General features: G+C 48.8%; 1 protein-coding gene across 1 annotated transcript in view; it reads right to left on the bottom strand.

Moving 5' to 3' along the window:
- Positions 1-8,864: 8,864 nt before the first annotated feature.
- The window catches only part of Khc (kinesin heavy chain), an 83,967-nt gene continuing 65,201 nt past the window's right edge, over positions 8,865-27,630 (bottom strand). Inside the window, exons 5-18 of the mRNA XM_077698288.1 lie at positions 27,009-27,057; positions 26,794-26,849; positions 25,037-25,124; positions 23,470-23,594; positions 22,118-22,222; positions 21,116-21,264; positions 20,852-21,000; positions 19,485-20,134; positions 19,085-19,180; positions 18,270-19,013; positions 13,481-13,617; positions 13,315-13,394; positions 12,954-13,057; positions 8,865-12,268 (exon numbers count right to left, since the gene is read on the bottom strand). Of these exons, the coding sequence (XP_077554414.1) occupies positions 12,954-13,057; positions 13,315-13,394; positions 13,481-13,617; positions 18,270-19,013; positions 19,085-19,180; positions 19,485-20,134; positions 20,852-21,000; positions 21,116-21,264; positions 22,118-22,222; positions 23,470-23,594; positions 25,037-25,124; positions 26,794-26,849; positions 27,009-27,057 (2,532 nt within the window). The 3' untranslated portion in view covers positions 8,865-12,268. The remainder of the gene's footprint in view (positions 12,269-12,953; positions 13,058-13,314; positions 13,395-13,480; positions 13,618-18,269; positions 19,014-19,084; positions 19,181-19,484; positions 20,135-20,851; positions 21,001-21,115; positions 21,265-22,117; positions 22,223-23,469; positions 23,595-25,036; positions 25,125-26,793; positions 26,850-27,008; positions 27,058-27,630) is intronic.

Raw genomic sequence — 27,630 nt, forward strand, 5'->3', positions numbered from 1 at the left:
AGTAAACTAGATTTGTTGACTTGTTACTTGCAGAAGCCCTTGTAATTCTTTGTATCGCTATGTGGTGCAACTTGACAGCCTTAGTTTTTTTATAAGGTCTTAACAATGAAATTAATATAGAACACCAAATAAATTGGAATTTTCCCACAGCAAACCACATGATAACCTGTTATTTATATACCCACTTAATTACTGTCTGCATTTTTTTACCAGTTTATATAAAATGTTAAATTTATTAGAGGTTTTTTTTTTTTTTTCAATACAACGTTTTAGAGCATTCTCAAGAACACCCTGTGTAGCAGTTTCTGCAGGACTCCACTTAATCAGAACAACTTTGTGCACTTTAGATAAAACAGGCCCAAGTTCAACAAACCGTACAGTTGAATGCACAATCCCAGAATAGTGTGTGCGAGTCCCCCGTCAGATTCGGATGCCACAGTGGCATGTAACATCAATGCAGCATTAGCTGTTGTAGAAGTGCACACTTCACGACCCAGTGGTGCGCTCCTCCGATGTTTTATAGTTTGTTTCAGTGTGGTGAAGTCTCCCTGCTGAAGGAATCCTTAAAGAATCGTAACCATTTTGTGTGCATGTTTTAATCACGGAAGCAATAAACACCCCAATGCGCGAAATTGTAGCATCAGCGTGACTAGGTGATAGTTCCTAAGATGGCCTACAGAACAGTGGGAGTAACAGCAAAGAAAGTGAACTGGGCGAGTTTGGGTCTGGAATTTCAAGCCGGTGCATATGGAATGCAAATGCAACACGTATCCTCTGCACCACAGCAGATCCTTGGTGCTAGGTACCTGAATGTGGACCTAGTGAGTCTGTTGCAGCTTCTGAATTGGAGAAATTTGTTACAGACATGTACTGAGCCCTGCAAAAAGTAATTTGCCTGTTGCAGAAGTGGCATGGTAATACTAGCATAATGTGGAGCTAGCAAAGGCAAGAAAGAAAATGACACAAGGGGAAAAAGCTCATGAGTATGGTAATGAGAAGACACAAGCTCGCCACTGGAGGCCTGGAGGAGAATTTTGAGAATGCTAGTTACAAAAGCAGTGAAGCACGTTTACATTGATAGCATACATGTGGGGCCAGCAAGGGCAATTGGCCAAGCCTCTCAGTTACAGTGAGAGGGGGAACAAAGTGACTGGATTGGAAAGGATAACAACGGTGGTAATGAAAGGACACAATCGCACCACTGGACACTTTTATGCTGTCCATGTTGTTTTCTAATTGTCCATGTTGCCTACTATTCTTCACTACAAACCTGCGCACGCATAAACCGGCAACCAGTCGTGTGCGTGCTTAGAAGTGACAGACGCCATCGAAAATATCTCCTGAAAGCCCTCTGAAGAAGTGATGGCGTTCCAAGTGGGCAATTGGCTGTTCATCTGGGAGGGATTCGCCTCTACTCCACGAACTGAGCTTGAGGCGGTAACGGCGGTGCCAGCAGCTTTCCGTTTTGCACCCATTCGCACTTGTGTTCGGGCCAACGCTTCGATCCGTGCTCTTCCTCCAAATGAACGGCATGCATGCGTCCCATAACGATTTAAAACCTGGAAGCCCTTGAGTTCTATTCTCACGTACAAACATGTGGCTGTCCGTTTTCCTTCCCCTTCGTATGCATCTTACTGTGTGTGTAAGATGTCTGTGTAACACAACAACCCACACCCGAACCACTCGATTGAGGAGCACAGCCAACTAACCGCATTGAGCCATGTAATTTCGACATCTAAATACCAGCACAGCCGGCATTTCATCGGTAGCAGCATGACGCCTAGCTGTGCGTGCACACCCCGTTTTTCTACCGCAAACCATGCACGCTGTTGCGACCGGGCGGGGGCACCCGATCCGAGCTCCGTAGCCTCCGACATACGAGTGGTAGCGTGTATGATGCGAGTGGCCAGCCGCTGTTGCAGCCGTGAAGAAGTCCAGAAGCCGTAGGCTAACGTAACTGTTTTTTTTCATAGCGAGAGGTGAGCCGAAGCCAAAGAACAATGCCCCGACGGGCGAGGTTACAAAACAGGACTCGAGCAGAGCGACAACATCGATTCGCTGCTCTAACAGGAATGAGTTACAACGCTTGGGCAGCTCTATTTATACCCAAAAGCGGTAACGGTCAAAACGCCAACAAGTGGGAACACGCACAAACGTCACAGACACACGCAACGCTCTTTCCAGTGTTCGTTAGTTGTCGGTAGTCTCCGCGCACGTTGAGTCCGAGAGAGGGGAGAGAGGAGGACTCCGTTGCGATCGACGGGGTCTCTGTGTCCTTGAAGAGCGTGGAGACGAGCCTCGCAGGGAGCCGCCGAAGTTTTGAAATGCGCTGAAAGCGAAGCGTCTGACGCGGCTTGTCGCAACTTGCCACCGACATGGTTGCGCCTGTTTTCGAAGGAGCACGCAGGGGCTCCGCCGCACAGCCGAGGAGTGATGCGGGACAGTACGGCGGCGCTGGCCGATTCGTAACAACGCATAAATCGGAGACCGGTGATGGCGTATACTTAGGCGTGAAAGACACTGGCGAAAATGTTACTCGGACGGCCTTCCAAGCTGAAAAAGGAATACGATCTCAAGCTGGCGTTCCAACTGGGAAAGTTTCTCTTCTACCGGGAGGGATTTGCAGCTACTTGGCGAAGTGAATTTGAGTGAAAACGGCGACGGCGGGTTTCAGTCGTTTTAGGGTGCAGCCGTTACCTGAACTTCGGGGGAGCGGCATCTGTTTATGTCCGCGTAACCGAGTGAGCAAACGCAGCAGCGACGAAGAGGAGCGGCTAGCGAAGGGTGGAATACGACACGTGCAGCTACGGCGTCATCTCTCTCACTGCCTTTCCCTCACACGTTTCATGTGTTGCCACCATGGAGGAAAGCCATGGTCGCAACCAAGGAGCACCCTCCCCCTGACACTGTTCCATTCTTGGCTAATCAAAACCACGTGACGTTTGCGCGGGAGGTTCAAACACTATATGCAACAACATGCTCGCTGATCCCTTGTGCGGGGCTAATCCAAACCACGTGACGTTTGCGCGGGACGTTCAAACACGATATGCAACAACATGCTCGTTGATCCCTTGTGTGGGGTTAATCCGAACCACGTGACATTTGCTCGGGAGGTACAAACACGATTTGCAACATGCTGGCCGGCGCCGTCGGCGCACTGCGAGGTAGCAGCAGAGTAGCGCACGCCGCCGTATGTTCGCTGATCACGCGGACACTTCCCGAAATGCAGCAGAAATGCGCCGTGACCGAGAAGACTGCAGATCGCACTGCGCACAAATTTCATATTGGGGAGTAGTAATCGTCAGTGCATTTTTTACGCCCATCCGTGCTTCTGTTTATTTTCAGCAATCATCTGATAACCGCATACTGCCGTTAGAGGGAGTAAACGTGTTTCTTGCGAAAAGCTTCAATGGGGAGGAGTCCTCAGTCCAAGACCCCTTGAGGTTTCCGAGCCTCAACAGCCCTCAACACCAGCAGGCGCAGGTCATTGAGGTCGGAGCTGGTCAGTGCTCTCTCCCAAAGCTCGTGAGAAGAAATGGATGGATTTTGCGAATGTAGTGGGGCGTCTGCGCAGCCCCTAGCTACCAGCTACCATATGAAAGAGCGTCCCGGGGGCTTTGCAGAAACGGCATAGCGGGGAATATACGGTGGGGTGCAATATATGGCATTTAGTGGGATGGGGAAAAGTATTCGTCTGGAGTGCACGGAGCTGCCGTTCCTCCTCTTTCGTTAGGTATGCGGTGCTGGGTAGGTGATACGTCCCAACTTATAGTGCTGTGTTATCTCGTGATACGTGATCAGCGGGGTTGGCCTCTCCTGCTCGCTTCCCGGGGCCCGGCGGGATAACTCTCGGGCCAACAGGTGGGCGGTTTTGTTACCCGGGACGGCAGAGTGGGCGGGTGCCCATATGATCATGATGGATATGTCTGGTGGACGCTGACAGAGGATTTGGTGGGTTGTCCGGTGAATTCGCCCGCGCGAGAAGTTACGGCATATGGTTGTTGCGAATCTGTGATGATTACGCTCGCTGTAGTTTGCGTTGTGGCGAGGGCGATGGCTGCTTCTTCCGCTTGTAAGGGGTCGTATCCGGGTAGGGTTAGGCTGCTGACGTGCTTATTGTGCTGGACAACCACCACGGCTGTCATACCGCCGTTAGCTGCCGACTGCGCAACTTGCCAAAGGGTCATCGGGGAGGCGAGGGGGAAAAAAGTTGTGAACGAGGTGTCAGTGGTGGTGAGGAGGAGCCCCAGAGCGGCACCGAGTAAATCGACACCGGAATTAGTTTGGAACGCCGACGTGGGGCAATATCACTTGTTCAGCTTAAAGGGCTTTCAGAGAGACATGTTCGATAGTGTCTTTCACTTCTGAGCACCCTCTCATGACCGCGGTTGCCGGTATGCGTTCATGGGTAGGGAGTGGAGGGAGGGGGGGGGGGGGGTGCACGCGCGCAGATAAAGGTTTCATGCATTTTCTGATGACGGGTCCGTTGTGTTGGCATGAGGTTTAAACTAGGCTGTCAAACAGCCCAATGCCACGGCCGCTCCATCTACCCCCTGGCCTGCCGAGTCGTCTTGAGAACAAAATATTAACTCCTGTGAAAGGAGAAGTTGACTCACTGCCACGGCGGGAGGTGGGGGCCGCCGCTGCTCGCACCGCCTCGTGCGAAGGTGGAATATTCTTTCTATGCTCTCGGCCACTTTTACCATGCTGTCGTCCGGTGAACATGCGTCCTCGATTTTTAAATGCAGAGCATTTCTTAGCCTCGCCTGTTCCTGCGTCGGACGGTGTCAACAGTTCCGCGTCCGCAGCAGGTGCGCCTCTCCTTCCCTCCTCTCTCTCAACAACAGCTGGCGCGCGCATGCGTCGTAGTCAGCCCGTTCGCTCCGTCGCGGTCTCGGCGTAACAGGTGCGTGATAGCAGCGCGGTGGAGCGTGGATGGGCGCGCGCTGCTTGCGCATGCGCGCTCTCCCCCCCCGTACTGCTCTCCCTCTACTGCGCGCGCTGCAAATATAGCGGCTAGCGGTCGCTCGTGTTTCAGTCACTGCGTTGCTCCTTCCTTCCTTGGTTGACGCTCGTGCCCACGTTTACTCGTGTCTGCTACTCCAGCATCACGGAAGAAGCGATGGAAGCAACACTGCCTTCAATCAGTACTGAGGCCCCAATGCTCTGCATTTACTCGTGTTCCCCTCGCGGGAAGGCGCGGGAATTTTTTAATGGGTAGCATTCTTCGCCAATCGAGTGCCCCCCCCCCCAGCCAGGACCGTGTAATGCCCTGCATTTCCACAATAATGCAGCTATTTCGGGAGTTCCACCTGTAATCGTTATATTAACGTAAATGGAGGTAGCTGGTCGCACAAAATTTTGAACAAACAAATTACGAAAAATAGCGAAAATGGTGTGAATGGAGACAATTGGTCGAACGAAATTTTGAAAAACTAAAAAACAGGAGCAATACAATTACGGAAACTGGCAAAACGTGTAAAGCCCTGCATTTCCACAATATTGCAGATTTCGGGAAAGTTCTAGTCATTGTAATAACGTAAATTGAGATAATTTTTTGGGCGAAATTTTGAAAAATAAAAAAATAAAAAGAACGAATAAAAATTTTGGAAAACAGCAAAACGTATAACGCATAACCTTTCCACAATAATGCAGATTTCGCTCCACTTCTAATCGTTATAATAGCGTAAACGGAGATAATTGGTCGTACAGGATTTAGAAAAACCAAAACATTTGACTGTAAAAACTCACACTTAAGACAAGCGGCGTAAGAATGTAGATAAATCTCTGAATTTTTGCAGAATTTTTTTTTGTGACTGCTGTTAGGTGTACCAGTCGGTGGATGAAGTACACTGCACGCAATGCCTAAAAATTGTTGCGTGCCGCTTTGTAAATCGAATGCCTTTTAACCCGGAACTGTGCTGTCATGAGCTGCCGTCGAAAGAAAACCTCCGGAATGCCTGGCGTGCGAACTGCTGCTCCGGAAAGCGTGCAAACTGCAGCTGAAAGGAAAAGCTTCGCGGAAAGGAGCGTACCAGATTGCGTTCATTCAGCCTTGACCAAGGCAGGCTGAGCTATCCCCGGCCTGAAATTGTCGGGTTGTGTAAACATTCGTTGAGGAAGCCCTCCAGTCTGCAGATCCGCCACTGTGGACAAAATATGCAAGCTACTTTCAAGTGCTGTACTTCCGCACCTCGCAAACTGTCCCCTGATGTGGTATTCCGCTTCCAGTGACGCGTACCACTGTGAAAAGTTGCGCGAGTTCTTCATCAAGAAGCTGCTGAGGCCACCGTTGGTCAACTGGGCTGGAGACCTCAACAGCTCGCGGAAAACGTACTACGAATGCCCCGGATTTCCCTTTCCCACAAAGTCCTCCGCTTGTGAACTTGGGGCGATGTAAATTTAAGCAACAACTAATGCGCACATGGAACTATCTACGTAGTATCGTTTCTGCCAATTGTCCGATTCATATTGTCCGTGGCAACCTGCAAGTCGCGAAAATAAAGTCGCAGCGACCCGAAAATTCAGGTATAAATAAGCTCAATCGAGGCTATCAAAAATTTTAACGATCATTACGCACTACAGAAAAATCTTGACGTAATTGGCAAATGGTGTGAAACGTGGCAAATGGTTCTAAATGCATTGAAATGTGAAACCATCTTGTTTAGTCGTAAGCATGACCCCTCCATTTTTCCATACCGTATAAATAACGAACTGCTCTCGCATGTTTCTACATACAAATATTTGGGCGTACACTTCACACAAAATCTTTCATGGTCCTCCCACATCACTAATATCTGCGCAGCAAATGCCTCGAGATCACTGGGACACCTACGCCGTAACCTACATTCCTCCCCTGCTAACGTTCGAAAACTAGCTTATGAAACTTTTGTTCGCCCTCAACTCGAATTTACCTCATCAATCTGGTACTGCCCCCAAAATTACTCAACCAACGTACCCCCACTAAAAATTACTTAACCAACATGATCGAGGCGGTTCAAAATAGGGCTTACTCACTTCAATTATTATCCACTCGCCACAATACTCCTCTTTTATGCCTCTGTCACAAATAAGTCAATAGCCCTAAAATGACCAGACTTCCAACTGAACGACCCTCCTACTTATTAACTAGACTACACAACCGGTTTCGTTTCTCACGCATGTACGGTAAAGCAAACTTTTTTTTTAACGCATCCGCATTGCCTCGAGCCATCACGTTGAGCAATGATCTTCCCCGATAACTTAGTAACGGACACTGACCCAGTTTCCTTCCGCAACAAATTACTCTTGCACTTCAGTTGATAATTTTAGGTTCACTGCTTCGTTCTTGTATGTATATGGCATTTATAGTGCTCTGCAAAAATTCTTTTGTAAACCCAATTTCCCACCTATTTGTGCTTTATTTTTGTTTGTTTAGACCTATCTGAATGAACTGTTCACACTTCCTGTAAGCGCTGTCATGACTTTCCATTTATTATAGTACCGCAATCTGTGCCAATGCAAGTTACACATGTTGTACACTTTCTTAACTGCTGTGTGCCATGAACTACATCTTTTGTGTTGTTCGGCGATGATGTATAATGCCAATTTATACATAGTTCTTGTTTCTATGTTACTCATGTTTCGCACTTACTTTTTGGCACCTTTCGCCCATTTACTTGTACATGTCTTTGTTAGCCCCCCTTACTCAATGCCCTAACCAAGGGCCTGTAAGGTACTTGTAAATAAATAAATAAGAGTCGTGCGTGGATGACACGCTCCACGAGTTTGCCCAGACATGATGTCGAGGAGATAGGGCGGAGGTGGTCCAATTCTAGGGGTTTATTAGGCTTCGGAATTGGGATTGTTTTGTCATGCTTCCACGATTTCGGTATAGTGCCCGTTCGCCAGCATTCGTTAATATATTGCGCGAGTGATGCGATTGACTTATCGTTTAGGTTGCGTAATGCTTTACATATTAGTTATTTGGTCTGGGCCAGGGGCTGAGTTGGATCTGAGTTTGGCTAATGCTGCTCTGACTTCAGCTCCTGTAATATCTCGGTCCAGCTCCAGATTGGCTAGTCCCGAGTAGGGTGGTAGTTGCGATTTCGGGGTGGGGGGGATGGTAGATGTCGCGTAGTGCATCTAGGAGTTCCGAATCCGATCCTTGGTACTTCTGTATTATATGTGTTAGGCGACAACTTTTTTCCAGCTTACTGGTACTGGGGTCAATTAAGTGCCTAAGCAGTTGCCACGTCTTCTTAAGGCATAGGTTGCCCGGCAGCTGGTTACATATCTGGTCCTACTGGCTTTGAGCAGGTTCCGCTGCGTGTTTTTTCGATTTCAATTAGCCATAGTTTGAGCTTACAGTTGAATTTATTCGTTCTCCAGCGTCTTTGGATGCTTTGGAAAGCTTCCCAGAGATGGGTAAGCCTGGAGTCCACTGCTAGACCTTTCGGTCACCAATCAAAATGTCAGCAACAAATAACGTGTGAAAATGCAAAGCTGAGCATGCAAGCTATAAAGTTTGAGCTCACAGAAGCAAAATGACGTCCCTCCACTACACGTACTATTCCTGTAACGAGCCGTTCAACAGTCTCAAACAAAACCTTTCAAAAGTTCTGCGTTCACGTTTAAGCTTTTTCACTTGCCTTTGTTATGGCCCCCACATTGAGAGAAGACGTGTCACTCGTGATAAGAAGGCTCATTGTACGACGAAATTCTTTCATCGCTGTGACTCACGACACTAATGAACACCTTCAGCAAGAATGACATTGTGGCAAAGAATGTGGAATGTGAAGGGATACCGCTTTGTGCAGCCAGACAGACACTGCAGAGTCACCAGCCGAGTAAACGTAGAAGCCAACACACAACACACACAAATCTACCACCAGGAAACAAAACTTTTATTAAGCCACATATAGTACGGTACATAATCCTTTTTCATAAATTATTTAAATGTTCGACCTCCCACGGACACATTGCATAAAAGAACTCTTTAAAAAAAAAAAAGAGGAAGGGTAAAAGGTGGTTTAGGTGCGGCCACAGTCCCACCTGCAAGAAAAATTACAAGCAACGCCCCCGCCCTTCCCAGATGCCTGCAAAAGCCCAGTAGTGTGTGTGTGTGTAGCATGCACTAATTGCACTAAACCCACAACGCAGCCGCGCAAACTGCCGATAAGTCTACACTGTTCTCCCGCAATGCGGTTCGTCGGGGTAAGGGAGGCTTGGGTAGACCTTCCTTTCTGCTGTCCTGCAAAACCGACTTTCCATGCGAGAACTCAAAATTCACACCGAGAAACAAAAACAAAAACTAAAAGTGAGTGTCCACCTTAGGACAGGTGCCCGCGAAGCAACCGAAGGGGCTTTTCAGGCAGCAGTTTTCAACCTCCATGACCAAGAACCAAAGCCTGCATATACACAGTCGTTTCGAGTCGCAATGCATTCGCTTGGAACAATAAAAAATAGTGCGGCTGTGCAACTATATCATAGCAGCCGCCTCAACACATTTGTATATAAATAACTGCTACGGGATACCAAAAATATGAAGGGGAGGTAAAACAAAAGCCAGGAGCGGACGTCACCACTATTGCAGTCGGTCATCTACAGCCATTTTTTCCATTCTCCAAGCTCCCCAGCGCTAAGCTCACCGAACGGCCAGCAATAAACAGCTAAGACGACCGAAGGGAAGGCAGACACCTCTTATCGACCAGAAAACAGCCGCGCGCGACACCGGAGAACCTAAAGCAATGTAATTCCTACATGTCGGGGGCCCTTGGGATGCAACCACCGCTACTTTTTGGTCCTGACAGCAACATAAAGCATGCGCTCAACAAAAAAGCACCGCAAAACAAACGAAAAAAAAGAAAAGAAGGTACGTGCTAGGAAACCTGAAAAGGGGCGTAGTTATCACACTGACGCTCTCATTCCCAGACACGGCATTCACACACACCCCAGATACGAGTTTTCACACACCAGAGTCAGCCTGTGTAAGTGTGCATGTGTGTGCGTGTGCACGCGTCCCCCACTCCACGTGCTGCGGGTCATTATGAAGGCACAACAAACCTCAAGGACGTCACCTGCAGCGCTGCTCCAAAAATATACGCGGCTCTCCCGTCTGGCTCCTCACCGCTCCCGCGAGGAGTGCAGAAAACGTGCCACTCGACGAATACCTGATGCTTGCGACTGAAGGAAGGACAAGAAGCAACACAGTCACAATACCAAGAGGGACTCGCAACAGCCTGGTGGAGGGATTTCTCGTAAAACACTAGTCGCACACGCCCAAGAGAAGCGCCTACGGAATTTTCAGCGAGGACGGGCAAACGCATCGAAGATGTCTAACGTGGGCAGGCCTATGTACGCAATTTGAGTTTCAATCAAACCGGCGCTTTACACCCCCGGAGCTAGTCCGTATTGGAGGGCTATGGATCAATTTAGACTACCAAAGGGTATCTGACGCTGAGGTTTCCATCGCAGACACAAGTCTTGCGATACTGGGCCAGCCCGGCTCAGTATGTGCAAAGGCGACATGTTGGAAAACAGGCAAGAACTGTGTTGATGTGGTATCTGCTGCTCTGAAGGACTGTATTGTATGTACACCTTCACAGGAAGAGGGAAAACCACAAAATGAGAAAAAGTTAGAGAGGCTACTCCATATGGAGCAGGCGGTTTGATCTCTTTTTAACGAGAGTGACGCACGCACTTGTTCGGTAGCATCTGCGAGCCGCAGATGACTGCCATTGTACCGCAACAGTGGGTGCGCCTCCCCCGAACAAAATCAAAACCTAGTAGGGTAAGAACAACTGCAAAGGAAGGAAAACGAACCAGAAAGTGTCGAAGAATGCGGGACAGGTAAAAGGCAATGGCTTTCCCCCACCCTTCCCCCAAGGCAAAGAGGGAGGCAGAGAGTGTGCTTCGAAGCAGACCAGATGCCACACTGACACAATTTGTGTAGTCACTTTGATGACCCTTTAAAAAGCAGCAGGAAATGCAGACCCCCTTGTCACACACCACAAGTACGTGCGGACCATTGTTGATTTGATTACACACCTGTATCACTCGCTACCAAGGGCTTCCCTGTGCAAGTGTAAAAACAAGGTAATTATATAAACCACTCAGGCGGGGGGAAAAAAAGAAAAAGAGAGGGGAGAGATCCCGCCCTTGGTGCACTCCTTCACAGTGCCCAACTCATGTGCACCCATGTGTATTCCACTTAGCACCTTCACCCACATGGCCCATGGCTCACGCCCACAGACGTACAAGGGATGAGCATGTTCAAACCAAACACTGAGCTTGTCGCCTGCACATGCTTGCACTGCAACCAGTAGGCCTACCGGTAGGCCACCACTGCCGCTGTGGTCACCCGGTACAGAAAAGTGATTTCTGAATATAAGTACAGCCAACCAAGTACAAGAGATGACGGCAGCAAAGAAAACAGGGCATAGCAATATACAAAGCGCCACAAGATTCATCTGGGCCATGCAAAGTGTGCACTAAACAAAAACGAACTTCATTCTTTTTTTTTTTTTGCCCAACTTCCTAATCTCGCTCCACCCACCTCTTTTTGTTTTTCTGTCCTTTTCTTTCTCTTTTAATTGCAAACTGTGAATTGCACAACACAAATTCACTGGACAGAGAGTACCGGCTTAGAAGAATGAGACCTCTAGCGAATGGTTCCCAAAGTGAATGGCTCCCTAACATGACACTCAAAAAACAGCACATCCAAACGCATTGAGAAGAAGCAGCCAGCAAACTAGGAACATGCAACTGAGCAAGTCAAAGTGGTGCAGCAAGGGGGCATGTCAACTATCACCAGCCCCACACAGTGAGTGCTTGGCAGCGGAGCAGAGAGAGAGAGAGTCTGGGGGAAGGGAGAGCAGGCCAGGAGTCAGCCTGGCTGCCCAATAGCGTGCCTCCTCACGCTGCCATCTTTGGAAAGAAACTGCACCCTGCTGCTGCGTAGTTCAAGGAAGATCACCCCCCCAGTGGACTGATACCCAAGGGCAAGTTGGGGCATGAAAGCGAGGAGGGGAGGGGGCAAAAATATGCAAACAATAAGGAGGGCAAGTGGCCAAGCCGTTGCGAAAGAGCACGCAGCGAGTTCTTTTTCCCGACGCACACCACAACGGAGGATAAGCAAGGCCCGGTGCTGGTCGTTGTTCACATCTTCCTCCTCTCAGCATCCTCCTCCTCCTCTCCTCTTCCGCCTCCTTGAGAGTGGTGGTGCTGGCAGCTGCAGTTGCGTGCACATTGCGCAGTGGTGTGTGTGTGTCGTGTGTGGTTTCGTGACCTGCAATAAAAGGACCCCCGGAGAATAAAGAAAGGGGAGGAAGGCAGAGATTGATTAGCACAATGCGAGAGAAAACTGTGCACACATGGTCACAGAAAGCAGCATTCATTATGGAATGCACAGGAACCAAAGGAGTAGGGAAAGTGGATGTTGAAGGGCAGTCAGCTTTAATGAGGAACACCAGCCCTGGCTTCGAGGCCAAAAAGATGCTGCAGTAGGTACTGCCATCATATGCCAGTGTCTCAGAGCTAAGATATGGCCGCCATTCATGGAAATATGCATGACGTACTCTATACACCACTCTGGCTACTTGGCATGCGGCTGCTATATTGAACCATGCGTAGCATCTGTCATCATGCGCCCGCAAAGGTGAAAGCGCCTTGTTTCAGCTGCACCCACTGCCAATGTTGGCACCACTGTACATCCAAAGAAATGCACATTAATTAAGAGCAGATGTACAGTTGTACACTTCCAAGAACCAGGACAGAAACAAGAGCAGAAATAATAGACGCTTTTCACGTTATCTGATGAAGAATGGAGATCGAGAGCCATCGCCCTTAATAAAAAGGCATTAAAAAGCCATTGGTACAGTTGAGACACGCTTCACTAAGACACAAACCCCACTTGCGTCTAACAAGTAACTCTCCCGTTCGGGATACATCGAGTTTTGCGCGTGCACACCCACCTAAGCCTTTTCCACAGCTGCATTTGGTGGTTGGTAGACCATGCCGCCTCCTCGGATGGCAGCTCCCACAGGGGCGTGGGGCTGGCCGGCTCGGATTGGCTTGGCTGCACACAAAGTGTCACAGGCGAGCTCAGTCAAGACACGGTGCCCCCCAGAAGAAACAGCGAGAGGGGCAAACTGATGGGGGCTCAAATTGCAACTGGGGGGTAGCAAAGGTGCAAATGTAAATTAAAATGTGATGCGTGTTTGACGACCTCCTCCCAGACAAGCGGATGAGGGATCAAGAGATGCTGAGCATCAATCGTGCAGTGCAGTGTTTACAGCCACTGTGCGTGGCACCAAACAGACGGGGCTAGCTCACCGATCTGGGCCATGTGGGTCCTCCTGGCAAGGTTCTTCTGCCTGACAGCCTCCTTGATGCGATCCACCTCATACTGGTAGCTGCAAGGACACGCGACAGAGGCTGTGAGAAACGGCAGGGACGACACGCACGCACAGAGGGGAGGAGAGGAGGGAGCGAGACTGACCGCTTTCTGTCGCGCATGGCACTCTCCTTCGCTTCTTTCAGAGCACTCTCCAGAGCCTTGACTCGCTCCATGGTTGCTCGCAAGCGCTTCTCCAGCTTAGGCAGTTCGCAGCGCAAGTCGGCATTGTCGCGGACCAGCTGTGCAGGGCACAGAGAAGGGAAAAAGGGAAAGGTCAGCATCAACTGCACAAGACACTGAGCTTTGGCTGCTGTCACTCTAGCAGTTACCGCAATGAAAGAACTGGTGCACTTTCATCGGCCGCAGGCAACACAAACCAATGACAAAGGCTTGTAAAACGTTTCTAAATTGAAGAGTGCGTAATGGGTGCCCAGCTGGGCATGCTTAGTGCGACCCCCTTTTAAGCTGTCCAGGCTCATTTGCAAACTTTTTTCCACAGAGTGCAGCAGCAGTGGCCAATGCTAAAGCAGCATCCCCAAGCTGCGCAGCAGAGTGTCTAAAATACTACCCTACAGCAGCAAAGTGTGGTTCTTCTGCTGGTGCTTTTAGGCTTAGTCAGACACACACACCAAACCTCACCTGAAATGCTAACCTGCCATTTTCAACACTGCATTCTCCTAGAAAAAAACATTGGCATACCGGTCAGTTATAATAGTGAATTGTGGCCACATTCCTCTGCAAGACTACTCTTGACACCAATGAAACACAATTTCCTAAAATTGTGTCCTTAATATACATCGGCGTTCTCACTCACAAGTACACTGATTTGTACTCAATCAAGGCATCTGAGAAGGGGGGGACTGTTTTGCTGCAAAAAATTTGCCCCCTTTGAGGCCCTAGACGTGTGCCTGAGGCCGAAAGGGAGAGAAGCTGTTACTCTGGTTCGACCAACTGAAAGAGCCACTGATAATTTCTCGGGAATTCATGATTACTTTGATGCTGTGCTCCACATTAAAGCCCAGGCTCAGCCTCCAGGAATGTTCCAGTGTTCTCGTAGCTGCGTGAATACACCAAATGTGCTTAGGAGAAGTTGTAGGGTGCTGCTGTATTTTTTCACAGACAATAGTTTGTGTGCCTTTTTTTTTTTTTTTTTTTTTGCGGTGTACGTAATGCTTGCGGTGTGCTGTAATTCTCTGCACAGCTCGTTGTTGCCCTCGACTGAAAATATGTGATATGGCTGCTTCCTTGCGGATACGGCTTGAAGTACTGGATGCTAAGTTTGTTCAGGCCCGCAGGCTCGAGAGATTTCTTTGAATCCTTTTTAGTCGCTAATCAAGGCGTTTGTTAATAAAGGTGTTTCTTAATTGATTTCCCTTTTTTTTTTTTGATGCGCGGACAAAATACAAACTTGATTTTGTGGGGTCTTTTGCTGCTCCTCTGAAAAGAATATATTAACAACATTTGAAACTCCGTGATGGCATGGGATTTACAGTCGAACACGGATATATCAAACACGGGTATATCGAATTATTGCCTATATCGAACTCATAAATTATCCCCTTGAAAATTCTCTGTAAAAGTATAGGAATTCGTACGTTTATATCGAACCGTATTTTTCCCGACATTGGGTATACCGAACGCCGCGCGAGCTGGAAGGTGCTCTTCGGCGGTTGCTGCGCCCCCGATTGAGGTTGAGGAGGATGTGGAGGAATGCGCGGGCATGGCGAAGACTGGATCGCGTAACTAATCCCCCTTACCGGAACGAATTTGTGCTTGCCCAGTCGGGCCCCGCTACCGGCCGCCGTAGCGTTAGCGGACGGAGCCCGGTATGCTAAATCTCTCAAGGAACACAAGCCCGAACACTCGGAAAATGTTACAGTGTGAGGCAGGGATGCCCCAACTGCGCACGTCTTTTTTTTTTTTTTTTTTTTTTTTTCGGTTGCGTACGTTCCTCGGCTTGCCGAAAAAGAGTTTTTTTTTTCTCTCTCTCTCTCTCTGGGTCTGTCTTCCCCCGATGTCGTCTCGGGAAAGGGAAGAGGGAACGAAGGCGCTGGCGGAACCCTCCTTCTTTTGCATTTTGCTGCTGTTGCTGCTGTTTGGCGAGTTGTCCCGCACCTTTCGGAGATCACTGTTTCTCTCGGAGATGACCATCGCGAGCGCTTTGTTGGAGTCCGTTCAGAGAGCCTTGGAATTGTTACCTTCAAAGTTATTGTGGTACGTGCGCGTTGTTCTTCTTTTCCTTGCGTGTTGTGCATGGTGTGCGAAGGCGCAGCGTACTGCTGGAATTTTCTAGTTGTGCAGCCTCGAGAAGATCGAGACCAGCGTCTTTAATTTCATTTCCTGGGCGAAGGAGCAGGCCAAGATCAGTGATTTTTTTTTTCACGGAAATAAAGCGTCCTGTTGCGTCGTGAGTGCGGAATTAGTTGTCATTCTTGAATGCGATGATCGGTAAATGCTCGTCCGCCATAGGTGAGGTCTCAGAGCCCAAATTTTTTATATCGAATTTTTCATATATCGAACTAATTCGCGATTCCCTTGGAGTTCGATATATCCGTGTTCGACTGTATTCACAGTTGTAGCCAACCCTGCTTGTATATGAGTGTGTATCGGCTGGTCCGAGGCCCCATTGCCCTTCAAAAAATTTTGCGGTGTGGAGGCGGCGTAGAGGCAAATTTTACTTACGATACTTACTAGTTCAACTTATGATATCTAAAATAATGCTTGATGTGCTTTTTACTCTAACAGTGCACATTTACAACTACAGTGTAGACCATTTATAACGTAACCGCTTATAGTGCGGGACCGGATATAACGCGGGTTTTCGTGACCACCGGTTTGCCTCCCATAGAACTCAATGCATAAGCATACCGCTTAAGATGCGGTTGGCCGAAGCAAAATACCGTTTATAGTGCGGTTTTTCGGCGGGTCTGCTCATCGACCGGCGCAGCTGGGGCATCGTTTTAGGGTAGCAAAAGAAAAAAAGATATGATGAAATCGGCCATCTGACGCATGCGTACCCCTTGCTCTCCTCTAACTTCGACACAGAAGCAAAAAATAGGCACCCTTTAGTTCGCGCTTACGTGATAACCCCAGCTGCCCTTGCTTGATGCACCTCGGAAGATAGCGACCGGCTCCCCGTCCGCGCGTGGCAAGTTGTTTCTATTAATCGTGAACCGCATGGCCCGTTTTCGCACACGAATTGTGCACGTCGGCGTTGCGCGTGCGTTTTTTTCATGCATCTACGATTCCGCGCTCGCGGTGGCTTCTTCGCGTGGCAGTGGGAGGAGCCTGACTACTTGCACCAATGGAAAGACGCGCACCTAATGGCGGGAGATTCGAGGCGCTCCGAGCCGGCTAGCCGCACCAGAGGTGTTTAGGCTAAAGTCCCTCGATCAGATGAAGAGACTTTAGTTTAGGCTTACCGCCGCGGTATTTTTCGATGGGCGCTTTCACAAGCAGCATGGATGGCAGTTTATATTCCACTTTGCGGTCACATTATCAGCTCTTTTCTTGCATGAGCATCTTCGCGGCCAGTGCCGACGCCATGTTGCCGCCTCTTACCGCGCCGCACACATTACGTCAGTTGTATCCGCGCCGGCGTCGCCGCGCCTGCGGCGTGCGCTGCACGTTTTCGCGAGAAATCGCTCCATGCGGTTCACGCTTTAGAACGTTGTGCAGATAAGCCACCGCTCTCCCCAAACAAGCGAGCCGCGCGAAGATTTCCACCACCAGTACGTTGCGCTGATAAGCAGCCGCCTTCGGCATCGTGAACGCAAGGTGGGGTAAAAAAAAAGTCCCGCTGGCCTTTCTTATCATGTCCTGCGGCATCTTCATAGACGCAAAAAACGCAGCCATGGTCTTTCAAAACACAAACACAACGGAAGTTAAAGCCGCACTCGCCGTTTGTAAGACCGCGCTTTTGCAATGTGTGAGACCCGGCAGCAGCGGCTGATGTTAAAAATAATACGAAATAAAGACCCTTCCTTCGTTTTTAGGCGCTGTGCGTTTGGGTGATAAAAAATTTAGGATGACTTGAGAGGTACGTGGCGATTTGGTTGAATTCGCGCACGTTTTGGTTATAGTGCGGTACCGCTTATAGTGCGGATTTTCGCGGCTCCCGCGACATACGTTATAAGCGGTCTACACTGTACATTAAAAATGCACTGCAATCACTCCAACCTTCCTTAGTAGCCCACAGTTGAGCGTAGTAAACGCACAAGCTGCAGTGCACTAGCGAGAACTTGCACTCACGTCTGTACTCCCTCATTGTACTCACTCGCGAGTTCGAGCACAAATATGTGTAGTGAGTACGCTGACCTATGCCTAGTTCAGCACGTGAATGCAAGTGGTTGATTGCGAGAACAATTAGTAGAAACACCTTTGAATATAAGTAAATGTGAGTACAGATTGAGTACGAGTACACGTGAGTACAGATGAGTACAGGTACAAGTACAAGCACACACGAAGGAGTACGAATCAGTATAGATTGGGTGCGAATACTCGTGAGGACTAATGAGTTTGCGTGCAGGTGAGTACAATTACAAACGAGTACGTGATTAGCGAGTACAACGTGAAGGAAAAAAATTGTGGCTGAGTTTGAGCGAGATCTTTTTGTTTTTCCAACCTATGGTTTAATTGTGGCCATGATTCCTTCATTGCTGAACTCAGCCTACATGCTCACAGAAGCAACTGTGACTTCACCAATGATGGTGAGGCACCTTGCAATGCCACCTCCCTCAATAATTTGAGATGCACAGATACTCTTACTCACATCTGAGAAGCCCATAAGACCTGAGACTGCATCTCGAGTGCGCGCACATGGCGCAAGCTGCTCCTACCTCATCGTCGAGACGGCGCGACGAAAGAGCAGCGAAAAGGCGAGGGCACCCACCTGCTTGTGGACCTTGGTGAGCTGGTCGAGGTTGTTCTCGAGGAAGGCGATCTTCTGCTTCTGGGCCAGGGAGCCGCCCCCGCCCCCATTGGGGTCCTCGGAGTCCTCGCCCTGGGAGGCCTTCTTGACACGGCTCTGGAGGTCCTGGACGAAGAGCTTGCGCAGATTGTGCAGCGTCTGCAGCTCCTTGGAGACGGTCTCCTCGAGGCCCTTGAGGTCCTGGCGGGCCTGCTCCCGGCGGGCGCTGAGGAACTGCAGCTCCTGCAGCCGCTGGCTCTTGTCCTGCTCCTCCTGCTTGAGCCTCTCGTACTCCTGCTGCAGCCGCTCCTGGGCCAGCGACAGCTTCTGGTTGGCGTCCCGCAGGGCGTCGATGTGCCCCTGCTTGTCGGCAATCTCGTCGCGCAGCGAGCTCAGCTGCTTCTGGTGCGCCTCGCGGTGCTTCTCGATCTGCTGCTCCAGGGCCTCCTTCATCTTCTCAGCCGAGTCTTTCTCCTTCTCCTTCTCGCGCGAGGCCATGATGTGCATCTCCTCGGCCGCCTTGAGCTTGGAGCACTCCTCGTTGAGCTCGTCCAGGGACTCCTCGAGCGAGCGCTTCTTGTTCTCGATGTCCCGCATGGACTCCTGCAGCGACTTCATCTTGGCCTCATACTGGCTGATGAGCAGCCGGCACTCGGCCAGGTCCTTCTCGTTGGACTCGATCTTCTTGTTGCAGTCCGACTGGAACGACTCCAGCTGGTGGCAGCGCTGTTGCAAAGAGGAGGAGACGACACCCGTTGGTAAACAACGACAGAAACTCTCGAGAAGGCAGCACTCACCTGAGCTAGCGCCTTGACCTCGGACTTCATCTTGCTGATGTATAACCGGGCCACCGTGAACTCCTCTTCGATCTTGCCGTTCACGTCGGTGCCCGGCTGCGAGGGCGGGTGGGAGAAAAAAGTTCATGCATAGCTTCCACACGGCGGAAGGTCAACGCGCCATCAAGATGACGGACGCTGTGTACCAATGCATGACAGCTGCAATGTTGGCACCAATACGCAGCAACACTAATCTTCAAAGTTTACTTGTTTACAGCAACTATTAGAGGACTACCAAGTAGCTAAAACAAATTTAGCACAGAAGCGATGAAAACAGTTTAAACGATAGCGAACCCCAGTGCTCCTGGTCAGGTGACAGCCGGAAAAAAGAAGGGCCGAAACGAAGGGGGCGAGAGCATACCTTGGCGTCGCCAGCGCCTCCGCCCAGCACGACGCCGATCTCGGCGAGGTCCTTGAGCAGCGAGGTGAGCATCTCGGTGGTGCGCTTCTTCTGGTGCACCGAGTGGTCCTTCATCTGCTGCAGCTCGTTGTGGGCCGAGTTGAGCTGGCAGGCCTTCTGGTTGAGCTCCTCGCTGAGGGCCTCGCACTCGCGGTTCTTGGCCTCCACTTCCTGCGACTTCTGGTCGTAGTTGACGGCCAGCTCCTCCAGGGCCTGTAGCACCTCCTTGACCTCCTCCTTGGCCGACTCGTTCTCCTGCTGGATGCGCAGCATCTCCTGCTGCTGCGCTGAGAAGTCCCGCCGCGTGGTGGCGATCAGCTCCTCCTGCTCCATCATCTGCTCCTTGAGCCGCTCCATCAGCTGGCTCTGCCGGTCGATCTCGTCGTCCTTCTCATCCAGCTGCGCGTACAGCCGCGTCCGCTCCTCGCCGGCCAGGGGGTCGCCCTTAGCCGCCGCCGCGTTGGCCGCTGCCTGCGTCGCCGCCGTGGGCGTGCTGCCGCCCACCGACAGCGTGCTGGCCGACAGGTTGCCTGCCGAGGCCGCGTCCGACAGGCTCATAGTGCTGCTCTCCAGCAGGTCCTTGAGCTGCTCCTCCGTTGGAACATTCTCCCCTGCAGCGGTGGTCAAGAGAGGTGTATAGGCGCTGCTTCAAGCAACTGGAACGAGTATTGCCACACCCACAAGACTGGCTCGTGGGCAAGGCAATACTGTCGTAGATTTGTTTTGACAGGGGGCAAAAATTATGGCCCCAGTGAGCCAATACCTAAGCATGCAACAAGTTCTCACAAGAAGATTTGATTTGGGTTTCCACACCCCTGTCTTTTGAACAACTCGTAATCGGTAGGGTGCAAAAGTGTCATTACACCAAACTACTGCACCTCAGCTGCTGATCACAACATATTCTTTACAGCCTTCTGAAACTACTTCACAAGATATTTTGCCATTCAGTGCCCCAAGTACTTTGTGATTCAACTACAAGGCATCAACACTGGCTCCATAACTATTTCCGATCGTCATTTTAGTTGTTCAATTGACTTTAGCTGCAATTTTATTCAAAACAACTGAGAAAATGAACAAAAATTTCCGAAAAGGTGCGCATTGTAACCCTCATGCATGTTACAGGCTGAGGGGGCTACAATGTCCACAAAATTTTGGGAGGAGCCGTAGCCCCTCCAAAGCCTGTTCTAAACTGCGTTCATAATGTTCGTGCATCCTTCACCTAATCCCCACACCCAAATTTAAGCTAGTTTAATGTACGCAACCAGGAGCCTTGGTGGACAGTGGTGCAACAAAGGTAACTGCCGCAACAACAGTGGCAGCGCACTTACCGTTGCGCCATCGGCTGAGCTCGAACTCTGCCCGGCTGAGCTGCCCCTTGAGCTTGGTCACCTTCTCCCGCTCCTTGTCGTAGCGCCGCTTCCACTCCTCCGCTGTCAGCTCCTCGTTCACTATCACCGTGTTCTTGATCGTCTTGGCCCTGCATTGTCGAGCACCACCTTCAATTACAACGGAAGCCTGTCACAGCTACAGTGAAAGCCCACAACAAAAGACACCCTCGGAAGCCTGCCTGCACAACGACAGATTGCACCCACCTCTTGCCAAACTCGAGGGTGGACTTGGTCTCGCACTCATTGAAAGATGCTGGCGAGCAGCAGATGATGATGGTTGTCCGAGAATTTCCTCCAAGACTCTCTTGCAGGATTCTCGTCAGCTTGCTGTCTCGGTACGGGATGTGCGACTTCTGCAGAGGGGGGGAGAGAAGTCAAAAGAATGCAACAGGGCCGGCCATTCTAGGCAGCATAACAGAAGTGACTCGGGCGCTTAGGAAGCCCATGTAATCTCAAATTACATAAATATGTGACGAACACCACTGTGGTCAGCGCTATAGCAAATGTGCTGCTGCATCACAATGGTGTGTTTTATGATGCCCTTGATAGATACTGCTAACAACTTGAAGAGACGGCTGTTCACGTTAAAAAAATTCTCAATACAGCTGGCAGGATATAAATGCGACCTATGCAAGACAGGAGCACCTAACTAGAAGCAAGAATTTCCACCATTTCCCGCACAGTTTCAAATTTCACATACTGAAATATCTGGGCGAGAAAGATGCTGACTGCTCGAAGTAGTTGGTGCGCAACAAAAGCTTCACTGGCAGCTTACAACGGTAGGCTCGTCAGCAATGTGCTCCTCGCTGGCAGTCTTAGCATTCCTTTCAAATGGCATAAAAATGCTTTGCACATATCAAACACTTCTTCCCCTAAATCAATCTAGCCCTTATCAAGTTTCCATGTGAACAAGTTTTCAAAAATTAGTTCTACTGACTGTAGGCAAGCATTGTGCCGTGCCTCTTTACTGTATGCCAGCGTACGTCAATTTCTCCGAAGCCCCACACATGCAGAGGAATTAATGCCTAACTGCAAAACATATAATTATGTCAATTCAACTGCCCTCCCCCATTGTGAAGTCCTGAAATTTCCCCCAATATATAAGTTTGGTCCGTAAGTTTTACACTACTTTTCTTTACATGAGAGAGCGAGAGAGAGAGAGAGCCTGCTTTTAATTTTTTTTCTGTCATTTCCCCACACACTTACGTTTCCATCTGCAAGCGCAGCGATCACATTGCCCAGTGCAGACAGGGACTTGTTAATATTCTTGGCTTCGTCCAGAACCATGCCCTCGGCACCAGTTTTGCTGACCTGCACGGAAGGGAGAAAGAGGCATCCAAACCTCAGCAAGGCACTCTAGTTTGCTGCAGGAAGCGGCTGGGGCACCAGCCCCTGCAATCCACGCTGCTAGTTACACAGGGCTGTTCATGGCCGCAGCCACACAGGCCCGGCTACAAACAACTGTGCATTTCAGAACTCGCACTTTAATGGGAATCCCGGAATGCTGTTGGAGAAGCTCCTGTAGTGAGACTTGCGAGAACTACTTTTATATTCACTTTCAGATTTTGCCGGCATAATATATGCTCAGGAACCCATGCAAGGAGGAGTTCATGCATCCCAGTTCTTGAAAAAGTGCCTTCATAACATTCGTCACAAAGTGCAGCACGCAAATGTTCTTTCACGTGCCAGCAACAAGACAGAGCACCACTGTATCAGCACGCCTCAGCGGGCACAACATACGGACCCTTTTGACGACCGCCCCACAGGTGGAAAGTTCCATTCCATGAACTGTTATAACACCTCATTCCACACAAATCAGCCCATCTGCACCTGCATGCGACTCAACTGCTGGGTCTCAATGCCAACCACATAACACTCTCTGCCAGGTCACTCGCTTTACAATAGGAGCAGTACAATCGCCCGAGGCATGCCACACTGTGGATAAGCGGCCAAAATAGGCGCCCCACTGGTGCTTAAACCGCGCTAAAATCCCACTGGTGCTAAACCTTGCGAAGGTTGGGCAAACCCTGTAAAACATTTTGTATAGTTTCTGTGAAGCGGCGCTGCCTGCCAGACACTACCCAGGCTGAGAGCACGCAGAAAGGCTAGCGAAAGGGGAAGGGCAGCAGAGCAATGAAAAGGTGGCTATATAGCCATTATTGGCTGACGCGACAGGTTATGTAACACAGGTGGTGTCAACTCCGCTGATTCAGGGCCAAGCAACGGACCTGCACTGAAGGATAAGGCCTCAGCAGTGGATGCAAAAGCACTAGCAGATACCTCGAATTCACAGCCCCAGATCTAGGTCTGGCCCTTTAAAACAGGTAGGGCGAAGTGGAGCCTCACGGAGAAGTTAACACAGAAGAGCCCAATTTGAATGCGAAGCTGTGCAGTCCAGTAACCACATTGGACAGATGTGTGCCCATGGTATTGCCGCAAAACAACACAGCGGCACTTGTTATCTGACCAGGAAACACAAAAAGGAATGAAACTGCACTGAACGTATTAAAGGGATCGGATGTCCGGACAAAGCGAACCGAATAGGGAGCCCTGCGTACCTTTTCACTGCCAGCCAGATCGACCAGGTAGAGCTTGCCGCTGAGCTTCTTCTGGTCGTCCAGGTTCTCCTGCTTGACGTTGATCAGGAACACACTGTGGCTCCTCGAACTGTGCTCGTTCATGTCTGCCAGGGAACAGCACCCCCACAACGGGGTAAGCAGGGGTTGTTTTCAGTGTTCCATGGCATCACCTTGCCAGCAGGTAAACACTGACACTTACGTCTAGTAAAAGGATGTGCAAGTGGTCAATGTAACTACCCCTGCATGGCAACGATAAAGTGAAAGAGTAAAAACAGCAATGCACCTTCCAATAACGCACTGATTTCTACCCTATGTGCGTTTTTGGTTAAGGGGATGCACCAGCAACTGGTGAATTTGTAGAAAATCTATCCGGAACCACAGTGGAGTGTACAACTTGAGAACTATGCACATTGCAGTTGACCATAGTGAAGGTACCTCTAGAATTGGTCCTTATTAGGAGTTTATTTTATTGAAAGTTTCACTTACTCAGGGGTCCTATTCTCAGCATTGAACAATTTAAAAGGCTATCACCTAGTTGTAGCCACATCTCAATTTCAGTAGTTTTTAACGGCACTGTACAGGCCACAGGTTGAATTAAACAGCCTCTGGAGCGGGGTATTCCTCCGTCTCTCCCCTATAAAAATACCAGGATGTCAAAGAACCGAATGGCACCGTTACACAGTTGAGCGGTTCAGTGACAGTTGTACTTATTCTGGACTCATATTTCAGGCTTTTCAATGTTTGCGCAAGCACATTTCCTCTGTTTACAGCATCACTGGATCTTCTGCTACGCACTGGATGCACTCTATTTTTAATTTTTATTTTTTAAAATGCATCTGTCATCTTGCACAACACTGCAGTCTAGCCCCTTCAAATCTGACCAGTTTCTTTTTTACTTCATTGCCAAAAGAATGCAATTTTCCATAGTAACAAGGCATATGCATCTGGCCCTCCTGAAACCACAATGCTTAACAAAAAAAAAAAAAAAAAAGAAACGTCAAGGTGTTTTTTGCAGAAACTTACTCCACCTTGGGGATTTCCCCTAAATCTGGTTGATTAACAGCTGTCTTTCACTTCGAGTTGCTGATAAATTCGCTCTCGCGCTACAAACGACTAGCCTCCTGGTTAGCTCAGTTGGTAGAGCGACTGCTCCGGTTAAACAGCGGTCCCGGGTTCGAATCCTGGACCAGGACGAATTTTTTTTCAACTGCGAAGTTTCTGAGAAAGCTGTATAGCTTCCCTTTGTAGCCATACGGCAGCATTCAGGTAGATGTCAAACTTTCCTTTTCAAAAAAAGCATCAACACACATTACAGCATATTACAACAAGGAACATTAACTCATGTTAGCTTGTTGCGTACGATGGGGGTTGCATGTAAACAGTACACAATGATTTAACAGGGGCAGACAAATATGATGCAAAGATGATTCTCCTGGCTATGCCTATTCCCACATTCGATGTTAAGTGCAGGCTGAAACAAAATAATGGACAATTTTCTACGACAGAGGCTGAGAGGATTTGCGATGTCAGGACATGTCGCACTCACTTGTAACGGCAATGTGTCGGTTTGCTTTGCCCTCGTCGATGACTTCCATCACCTCTTCGGGGCTGGTGACGAACCTCTCCGTGGCACCCTGGGAAGAGAGAGAGGGAACAACAAAAGTTTTTACAATTTCTTTAAAAACTTTGAAACAGGAGTGCCATCCAAGAGAACCAGTGGCACTCTGTCCAGGCATCAACAAGAAGGCTGGTTACTACGTGCTAGCAACAGCTGCGGAGGAGGCATTAGTTTCCGCCTGAATCTGGATCATTTCTCAACATAAAATACAGAAGCACACGGAAAAAAACTAGGTGCCTGTAAACCACACCCACCAACCTGAGCGAAACTGGCCACATTTAATGAAAGCAAATGTTGCAGTCTTCTGAACTGTGAGGGGTAAATTTCGAGGGTAGGCTCTAGACTTTTCCCAATGTAAACAAAAAAAATTTGGGAACAACTCTGAAGGTTCAATGAATCTTGCAAGTGACGACAGCAATGAAAACATTCACACTAGACATTTGGTACTAAGGGTAGTCACACGTTGAACCTAGCCTTACATTTATGACTTGTTGTGCAGGTGTTTGCAGTTATGTTAAAAGATTTGACGCAGAAAACAGCTTACGACATTTGTGTTCACTTCAGACGCCTTAGCAAATGCAATTTACAATAATTTTGCGACTTTTGCAGACCAATGAAGCACTGAAAGCACAAACACCTGTGTCTTTCAAATTTTTCCGTGTTTATCACTTCAGTTTATACAAATAAACTGAGGGCACCAAACTCGAAGTTTTGCTCTTTCTGTTCATAAGGCCAAAACATGTATGCAACAAGTTCTGTGTCACCAAGTGGTTGCACTTTTCTGTCTCAAGTTTTTACTGGCGGCAACACAGCTTTGTCTCATGGTTTTAGTGGTGCCAACAAAGCAAATGACAGGCTATACGTGCTGTTTGAAAAACACGAACACCCTGCCTAACTGCTCTTCAACTGCGCTAGAAAATTGCCACAAAAATTAATCGCAATTATGTCATCACATCATCACAAAAATCACATCATCACATGTCATCACAAAAATTAATTGCAATTATGTCCATTAATCTATTAACAATGCATAGGTCATGTTGCGAGTCTTTTTGGCCGGTGTTGTGCAAATTTCTTAACAGAGAAGTATGCACTCAAAAATGCCACATTTCTTGCACTATCCCCCTCATTGCTTTGCTGACATCAGCTGTGATGACACTATGAAAGCCCACGGGGGCTAAATTTAGCAGATGCGAGCAAACAAAAACGTGACATTAACCATGACATCTGCAAACACAAAATGCTTTGTTTGGGCTTGACAAAGCGTGAAAACTGCTAGCACAGCTGTGTGACATCATAAAGGCATCGCTGCTGAGGCCCCAAATGGCGCATGGTGTTTCCTCTTCTGTTGCCCATCAGCAATAAACAAAGGCTCCCAATTTTAGCTGAGCATTCAAATAATGAATTACAGACTGTGAAGATTACAGCCACAAGTAAGACTTCGTCTAATTCACTTCACAGTGACTTTATTTAGCTCAATAACTGCAATACCTGCTGACAACACTTTTATCCATTACGCAATACAAAATTTTTACGTGTGTAACAGATCACATATCCCCACCAATGTCCTTTCCTCCCTCGTACAAGCAGAATACACAGAATCCTGGCATCGAAGCCCTTGCACAGGTTCATGCAAACTGTAGATATCTCTACAGTCAAGGGAGATGAGTAGAAACAGAACCCACCTTGACGAAAGGAACTCTGTTCTTGTCCTCGTGTACAGACAAGTTTGTCTTTGTTACTGAAAAGGCGAGGAAAAGAAAAAAATAATTTGACCATGGTTTCAAGTGCTGCTTTCCTTGTGAACTACAATGTACTACTACAATGATCTCTGCAGCCGAGAATTAAAAAAAAAACAGTAAAAATGACGTAGAAATACGGCATATCTATGACTGCTCACCATCCAGGAGATCACGAATCTTGTCAAGGTAAATTTCAAAGTAAGACACCTGCAAAAGACGCACACAACGGCACGTTGTAAGGGTATGTTACTCAAAAGGCCAAAGTGAACCCCCTGAGGCGAGAATTCACCGGCTGCGGCATAAGCTGGCTATTCACTCCACAATCTCTCTTACCACACAAGAACTGCAAGCTGCAGGATCAAACAAAACAGAGCTGTAATCCTCAGCCGTTATGCCGAGCTTTTACCTTGGCAGGTCTTTGCAATGCAGGCACATGTGAAAATATACATCTAGACTATCTTGCAAGCGGGAATTAGAATTTACGTCTTGTTTTCAATAATAGTGCAAGGCTCTTCGGAGGATACAAACGCAGTGCATGCACGCGTCTACAAACTGGACTTTAACATCCATGTCACGTGGCAGCATAATGCCATCCAAGTCAAATGAGCATAAGCTCTGTACAGTTATCAAAGCAAAGCACAGTAACTACGGAGCTGTGTTTTCACTTCAATGAAGGCTTGTTTATTCCAGTATACTTACACTTGTGCCACACGTACCCGAAAAATGGCAGAAGTGTTTAAGTTCTTAAGACACCGAATGACATTATTTGGAAGGACCATG

This window comes from Haemaphysalis longicornis, unplaced genomic scaffold, assembly GCF_048455015.1.
Source record: "Haemaphysalis longicornis isolate Haplotype H1 unplaced genomic scaffold, Haemaphysalis longicornis Haplotype H1 scaffold_2, whole genome shotgun sequence".
NCBI lineage: Eukaryota > Metazoa > Arthropoda > Arachnida > Ixodida > Ixodidae > Haemaphysalis > Haemaphysalis longicornis.